General features: G+C 47.4%; 1 protein-coding gene across 1 annotated transcript; it reads right to left on the bottom strand.

The window, feature by feature from the left end:
- Positions 1–891: 891 nt before the first annotated feature.
- On the bottom strand, positions 892–1970 carry NEUROD4 (neuronal differentiation 4). Its single transcript, XM_073318831.1, has one exon. It carries the CDS (start codon positions 1968–1970, stop codon positions 975–977), a length of 996 nt encoding a protein of 331 aa, XP_073174932.1. The 3' UTR covers positions 892–974.
- Between the last annotated feature and the right edge of the window lie 6542 nt (positions 1971–8512).

Raw genomic sequence — 8512 nt, 5'->3', positions numbered from 1 at the left:
ATAGTCCATGTTATGCTGATCATTCAGAACGAAAAAACCCTGCATGCTGCCCTCAGAACAGTGGTTATTAATCATGTGGCTGAGATGCATCCACACTCTGGGAGTATCTTGCGTCTAAATTCTGTTTGGTGGGATTCCTCAGGATGAAGTCTGGGTGCAAATGCAAGGTTCTGGTGCCAAGACACCCCAAAGAAGGAGCTAAAGGGAGACCTATTTGATTGGCAACAGACAAAGAGAAGGTTTGTCCAGTGGCTACTGCACTGATCCTTCTTCGCCCCCTGGCAGGGATGGAGATTTCTGCAGTATCGTTTTCAGGTTCCAGTCTAGCTGTCTTGTGTTTGTCTCTCTTTCTTGATTCAAGCTCCTTTGGGAGGCGGTTATGACTCAATTGACTCAATTTATTCTGTTAATGGCTGTTGCTTTTATCAGTTCCAAATTCCAGAATTCAGCAACCAGGTTTCCCCCGGATGGATCAGGGTGTTGGATTCTGTTGCTTGCGGCAGAAGCCTGGTGACGAATGGCTGTTCCGTTCCGATACTGGATGCATCTGGAACCAGTGCAGAGCCCTGAATGGTGCAGATATCTTGAAATACTCTGCAGGCTCCTACCCCCACCACTGTATCTCTCAGGGTGTCTGCAGAAGGGGGCATTGGATGTTCCATTTAAGAGCCAAAGTGATCATCCCTGTGTGTGCTTGGCTGTCAATAAACAAAGAAGGAGACAGTCACGGAGTTTCTGGGGGCAAACGTGAAAACCAGCAAAATAGCACAACTAAACAATTGTCAAGACAGTGTGAAAAGGGCTAGCAGAGATTTTCATAGAAGTATCTCAATGAGACCAGTCCAGAGATCTTTCATACAGCTTTGGAGCAGTGATATCCCTGTCCCAGTCGTGTTCACTCCAGAAACATCTACGCCGCCTGGCTGCATTTCTCTTGATTCTCATATGTTCATGTCGAACTGTCATCTTTCTCATTATTCATTAAATATGGCGTTGAGCTGGGGCCCAACCACATGGTGCGGGTAGGACTCGTAGTTCATATCTATGGGGAGCTCGTAGCGGGGCACTGTGCTTTGGAAATGAGACGTGTGTCCATGAGCTCCGGCCAGGCTCACCGAAGGGTAGTGGGCCATGAACGTGTAGGACTTGTCCAGGTCTGGAGACCCATCCTGCTTCAAGGAGAAGTTCCCACTGATGCTCAGGGGAGGCGTCAGGGGCCCTTCATACGGTGGAGTGGTGCAGTCTGGGTGGTGGCTCCCAAAGGAAGGATCCACCAAACTTTTGAAGGTGGGAGGCTTTAGATGTAAGAGGTGAGTTTCCATGTTCCCATAGGGGGGGCTCGGCAGTCCCGGGGATTGGTAGTTGAAGGTATGGCTAGGTATGGCAGAGTCACACACTGGGGACTTCTCTTCATGCTTCTCAAGGAAGAGGGACTGAGGCCCCAGCTGCAGACAGCCGGCAACTAGGTTACTGGTAGGCTGTGACAGACCTTTGCAAAGCATCTCCACAAAGCCCTTCCCTTCTGGGGTCTGCCCAGTCTCCAGCACCTCAGACAGAGCCCATATGTAATTCCTTGCAAGCCTCAGAGTCTCAATCTTGGACAGCTTCTGAGTCTTGGAGTAACAAGGCATCACCCTCCTCAGATTATCCAGAGCATCATTCAGACCATGCATCCGAGTGCGCTCCCTGGCATTGGCCTTGACCCGCCGGGCTCTGAACCGCTCCAGACGTGCCTTGGTCATTTTCTTCTTCTTTGGTCCTCTTCTCTTAGGCTTTTCTCCATCCTCCTCCTCCTCCTCTTCCTCCTCAACACTGTCATGTTCTTCGTTCAAGCCAGCCATCATTCCATAGGGGGCTTGTCTGCTGGCTTCTTCCTTCGTTTCATCTTGGGAGCTCAGGGCTTCATCCATCCATGACTGGGACCTGACAAGCTCTGACATCTCTTTGGGTTTGGCATATGTCTTGGTCATCTCTGATGTCTGCAACAAAGAAAACAGTGGGTGTTAATAAGGCCCAGGCCAGGGACTCACTCATCACTTCACATGCATCAGAAATTGAATGCAAGATCACCTTCCAATAATGTTAATGTTACAGAACAAATCTATGAATGACAGGCAGTATCTAGCTCTGCATCTATCTGGCTGTCTCTCTGCCTATGTGCCTACAGTATCTAATCTAATCTATCTATGTTTTTATTCCATGCCTATCATTGTGGTATCTGGGCATCATGTGCATAGATTTCAGTGGCGTTGACTCCTGCCAGCTGGGATGAGCTTCTCCCAAGAGCGCGAGGCAGAGGCATCCCCGGCACTCCCTAGTTAAGGAGCTGTATTTTGGGAGCAGTAGACCACAAGTTCTGTCCATCCCCTCCACCCCCCTTCCATACCGCATGGGTGGGATTTACCGGTGAGCCCAGTGCCCCTTATTGTGCGTGGCCGTGCCCAGCTCCGGGTTCAGTCTCCTCTTACCCCTGCATGCTAAGGGTGCATTTTGCCTAAGGGGGGGGCGTGGAGACACCAGCTGGTTGCGGAACCAGTGCCCCTGCTGGGCAGCGTTAGAACTCAGCGGGAGCCTCTTTGTCACCTCTGAAGTACTGGAGGAGAAGAACCCTAAAGTCCCATGCTGATGCTGTGCAGATCTTCCATTCGGGGTCTCATGGGTTCCAGGGACTGAGTTTTATGGATTTTTTTTACTCCTTTAAATTTCATTGTGAGTGTTTCAAGTCTGAATTCAGTCTGGCTCCATGAGGCTCGTGACCTGCCTGGCCATGCTGGGGCTCCACTCTGCACAGCATGGAACAGGGATGGATTTGTCTGACTGCTTCATGGCTGGTTGGAAAATAAAAATAAAGGGAATGATCCTACTCTGTCCACTGGAAATATGCAGGAGGCAGGAGAGGGACAGATCTCCACAGAGCAATTTGGGTTGAACCAGGCAGACCTCATCCTGAAAGTCCCCAGGGCAGACACAGCAATGCTAGCTCAGCCCCTCTGGAGAGGGGTAGCATATTCCCTGCTCCACCATCTTCCCAATCCACCATATCCTGTGACTGATGAGCTGGAGCATGGGGCCCTCAAACTTTTTAATGCAGCTGAGTCGGGGGGATAGCGGTCCTGGCTAGCTGGGAGAGGGCTCCCATCATAGCAAAGGTTGAGAATTACTGAGCTAAGGAAAGGCTAAGGTTTACTCTTGTAAAGTGTGTGTGTGTGTGTGAGCATATGTGCATTCTTTCTGCCTGGTTGTGGAATTGTGTTGCTGTTTGGAACATGGGCGCCTCTGTGCTAGCTTGGCTTAGCATCTCTGTGTTCAGGACTCTCATGCTCTCTTTTTCAGAGGTGCTGAGCTTGTGCGGCTCCCACTGACTGTGGATGGGACTGTCAGTCTCCAGAGCTCTGGAAGCTAGGCTTATGGACAGGGCATCCCTATGCAAGAATAAGCTGTGATCCAGGACCTGGAGTTTGAGCTCCATTTCAACACACAGTAAAGCAGGTTCAAATGTTGAAAAAGCAATAGCAAAAAAAAAAAATTAAGTACATCAGAAGCAGGAAGCCTGCTAAACAACTAGTGGGGCCACTGGACGATCGAGATGCGAAAGGAGCACTCAAGGACGATAGGCCATTGCGGAGAAATTAAATGCCATCTTTGCATCAGTCTTCATGGCAAAGGATGTGAGGGAGATTCCCGAACCCTGAGCCATTCTTTTTAGGTGACAAAACTGAGGAACTGTCCCAGATTGAGGTGTCAGTAGAGGAGATTTGGGAACAAACTGATAAACTAAACAGTAATAAGTCACCAAGACCAGATGGCATTCACCCAAGACTTCTGAAGGAACTCAAATGTGAAATTGCAGAACTACTAACTGTGATTTGTAACCTATCATTTAAATCAGCTTCTGTACCACATGACTGGAGGATAGCTAATGTGACGCCAATTTTTAAAAAGGGCTCCAGAAGTGATCCCAGCAATTTCAGGCCAGTAAGCCTGACTTCAGTACCAGGCTAAGTGATTAAACCTATAGTAAAGAACAAAATTGTCAGACACATAGATGAACATAATTTGTTGGGGAAGAATCAAATCATCACTCACCAATCTACTAGAATTCTTTAGGGAGTCAACAAGCATGTGGACAGTGGGGATCCAATGGATATAGTATACTTGGATTTTCAGAAAGCCTTTGACAAAGTCCCTCACTAAAGACTCCTAAGCAAACTAAACTGTCATGGGATAAGAGGGAAGGTCCTCTCATGGATCTGTAACCGATTAAAGGATAGGAAATAAAGGGTAAGAATTAATGTCCTGTTTTCAGAATGGAGAGAGGTACATAGTGGTGTTCTCCAGGGACCAGTACTATTCAACATATTCATAAATGATCTTGAAAAGGGGGTGAACCGTGAGGTGGCAAAATTTGCAGTTGATACAAAACTACTCAAGATAGTTAAGTCCCAAGCTGACTGCAAAGAGCTACAAAGGGATCTCACAAAACTGGGTGACTGGGCAACAAAATGGCAAATGAAATTCAATGTTGATAAATGCAAAGTAAGGCACAATGGAAAACAATAATTCCAACTATACATAGAAAATGATGGGGTCTACATTAGCTTTCGCCACTCAAGAAAGAGATCTTGGAGTCATTGTGGATAGTTCTCTGAAAACATCCACTCAATGTGCAGTAGCAGCCAAAAAAAGCGAGCAGAATGTTGAGAATCATTACGAAAGGGATAGATAATAAGACAGAAAATATCATATTGCCTCTATATAAATCAGTGGTACACTCACATCTTGAATACTGCGTGCAGATGTGGTTGCCCCATCTCAAAAAAAGATATATTGGAATTGGACAAGGTTCAGAAAAGGGCAACAAAAATTATTAGGGGTGTGGAACAGCTTCTGTATGAGGAGAGATTAATAAGACTGGGACTTTTCAGCTTGGAAAAGAGACAACTAAGGGGGGATATGATAGAGGTCTATGAAATCATGACTGGGGTGAAGAAAGTAAATAAGGAACTGTTATTTACTCCTCATAACAAAGAATTAGGGGTCCCCAAATGAAATTAATAGCCAGCAGGTTTAAAACAAATAAAAGGAAACAACGAGGAGTCCGGTGGCACCTTAAAGACGACCAGATTGATTTGGGCATAAGCTTTCGTGGGTAAAAAACCCACTTCTTCAGATGCATGGAGTGAAAATTACAGATACAGGCATAAATACTGTAAGGTAACTCGCTTCTCTTCATGTGCCAATATATATTTATATTTGTATCTGTAATTTTTACTCCATGCATCTGAAGAAGTTGTTTTTTTACCCACGAAAGCTTATGCCCAAATAAATCTGGTCATCTTTAAGGTGCCACCGAACTCCTCATTGTTTTTGTGGATACAGACTAACAAGGCTACCCATCTGATAAACAAAAGGAAGTATTTCTTTACACAACGCACAGTCAACCTGTGGAACTCCTTGCCAGAGGATGTTGTGAAGGCCAAGACTTTAACAGGGTTCAGAAAAGAACTAGATAAATTCATGGAGAAGAGATCCATCAATGGCTATTAGCCAGGATGGGCAGGGATGGTGTCCCTAGCCTCTCTTTGCCAGAAGCTGGGAATGGGCAACAGGGGATGGATCACTTGCAGATTACCTGTTCTGTTCATTCCCTCTGGAGCACCTGGCATTGCCACTGTCAGAAGACAGGATTGTGGGCTAGAGGGACCTTTGGTCTGACCCAGTATGGCCATTTTTATGTTCTAATCTTTGTAATGCTAGTCCCAGGGCCCCACAGTGCGGGTGTTGACATGCTGTGCAAGCCCCTTATCTAGCAGTGCAAAGACCCTGCAAGACAATTGGGTGCATCATTGCTCTGAAGAAGGTGCTATCCAAGCTTCTTTTGCAGGAAGTTTGGTCACAATGGAACAGAGCCTGGGGGGTCAGTGAGGAAGTCTCTTGCAGAGGATTTCTCCTGAAAATGTAGCCATGGTGGTGCGGGGGGGTTGTCTGTCTGTCTATCTGTTACAGTACATGGTTAGATCAGGGGCTGGTACTTACTCTGGATTCTGTAGATGTGAAACCAATGTTTGCTACATACAGACAGTGCCAGAGACAAGCAATGAAAAGAAAGGGCCATGCTGATGGATGAGAGGAAGGAAGGCCCAGTAGATCAGACACTGGCCTGGACCTCAGGAGAGCTGTGGTCAATTCCTGGCTCTGCCACAGACTCGCTGAGTGACCTCTGGCAAGTCACTTCATCTGTCTGTGCCTCAGTTCCCCCACCTGGAAAACAGGGACAATAACCCTGCCTTTGTGTCTTGTCTGGATAGGTTGTAAGCTCCCTGGAGAAGGCCCACTACTCCCATGGATCTGTGCAGTGCCCAGCACAATGCAGGCTTGACATGGCTGGGGCATTTAAGTGCTACTGCATCATAAGTAAACATGTAAAATCAAATGGCTCTGATGGGTGGGTTAGATCTCAGCAAGAACCTATTAGACATACATTGTCCCTGGATCTCTCACAGTGGGCTCCAACTTGCCATCTGAGTTCTGGTAGATATAACGTCTTGCATGTACTGAGTTGTTTCAGTCCTTACAGGTCATTTAAGGCTCCTCTTCTAAAGGGCAAATACCAGGTAGCATGAAAACCTGATCTTGGTAGGAGACAGGGGCAGAGCCCTCTGTGAGCTGCTCTGGTTTTCATTTTTCTGCATTAGCTCTTGTAACCTGAGCTTGTTTGCCTGGAACTTCGTTTACCTCCGCTGCATAATTAATACAGTCACACTGCACAAAACAGCCTCGGTTTCATGTTAATCAGCCCCCCAAATCCCGCCAGCTTGACTGGCTCATTTAATAAAGCTTAAAGTGTAAGCAGCTTTATTGAAAGTGTGCCGTCCAAGCAATGGGTCAACTGGCCACCATCCCATCCAATGTGGAAAATCCCACATTTAATATGCATTGTGGGGCTTGTGCAGTGGATTAGGTTGTTAATTGCTGCAAACACGGGTCGCATCCCAGAAGCACCAGGTGGGCACTAATTAGCAACAGTAATAGGAAGTAGTCACATGATATTTTCCCTATTAAATCAATCATAGAATCACAGAATCAGAGAATCTCAGGGTTGGCAGGGACCTCAGGAGGTTCTAGTCCAACCCCCTTCTCAAAGCAGGACCAATCCCCAACTAAATCATCCCAGCCAGGGCAATGTGGGCAAATATGACAGGAAACATTTTGGGGCCATATCTGTGGATGCAGCCAAGCCATGAGGGGGTATGTCCTAGAGATTTCATTGCTCTCCTCTGTGCTAGGGAGCAGCCAGGGACTGATCCATTCTCTGGCATAAGGAAAGCCAGGTTCTGGGCTGCTCTAATCTATATTGCAATGGGCCTCTATGGGTTGTTCCACTGCCCTCGGATGGCCAGAAAGCAAAGCAGCCCAGCCACACCTGATCCTGCCACAGCACATCCCTATGCAAGATGACCACATGGGGCAGCTTTCCAGACCCTTTGCATCATGAGCTGAAGAACTGCTGCATTCGCTCTTCAGACTGGGGAGACTGTCAACCCACCAGCAAGGGCAGAAACTGCATGGGGTTAACTCCAAACTCCCATGCTCTGGTACTGAGCACAGGGCTAGCACTGCCTGGGGGAGTTCGCCATCGCTGCCTACTTTGAAATCGAGAGAGGCTGTTCTTCTAAAAGATCTGCTCAAGTTCAACCAGGAATGAAGGCGGGGCAGATCTCTGGCCCATGTTACAGGTCAGGCTACATGGCCACAGGGTCCCTTCTCACCTTTACCAATAATCTAGGAATGCAAAAGGTGAAGTGGGATTTAGTGGCCGGTCTCACCTTGATTTTAATGGGAGATCTCAGAATCCACGAGTGAGAATGACTAACCTGCCAGCATTGACCAGTTTGACAGGAATGCAATAAAGTGAACAGTGCAGATAAGGGGAGGATCAGGGGAGTGCTAGGAACCCACAGCTGCAGGGTGTCCTGAGGGAGGGGAGGGAATGCCCCGGAGTGCCATTTCCAGTATCCGCAGCGTGCATGTGTTTGAGAGAGAGAGAGAGGATGAAATCCAGTAGTAATGTCCAGCCTCCAAAGGCTCAGGACACTGGCATGTAGTGCTCCATCACAGGAAGATACCCATTCATACAGCAATGTTCAGGCTGAAGGGGGAACGGTCTCAAAGCCCTTCAAAAACAGAGCAAGTGAAAAGAAAATCTGCATTGGGCTCAGTTTATTCTCCACTGAAATGCAGACACCTTTAGGATGGCCATGCAGAGGCTATAAAATGGCGCACAGCGACACTACCCAACAATCTACATTGGGTAAGGAAAGAAGATTCCCTTATCCAGCTGACAATGCAGGAAGAATGTGATCAGTTTCCTGAGCTGGAGTTTGAGCAGAATACGAGGCAGGACACCCCAGCTGCTGAAAAAAAGTGTTCTGTTCTTTTTTTTAAGACTACAAAGGGCCAGCGCCTCTGTTCTATCCCCCACCCCAAAGAAGCCATCTCTCAGAGCACGGGG

The sequence above is a fragment of the Lepidochelys kempii genome, chromosome 20 (assembly GCF_965140285.1).
Source record: "Lepidochelys kempii isolate rLepKem1 chromosome 20, rLepKem1.hap1, whole genome shotgun sequence".
Taxonomy (NCBI): domain Eukaryota; kingdom Metazoa; phylum Chordata; order Testudines; family Cheloniidae; genus Lepidochelys; species Lepidochelys kempii.
This window is presented reverse-complemented; position numbering and strand designations above follow the sequence as displayed.

What these genes read in the sequence shown, in the direction of transcription:
- NEUROD4 (XM_073318831.1), bottom strand. Translation starts at nt 1,970, where the DNA reads ATGACCAAGACATATGCCAAACCCAAAGAGATGTCAGAGCTTGTCAGG.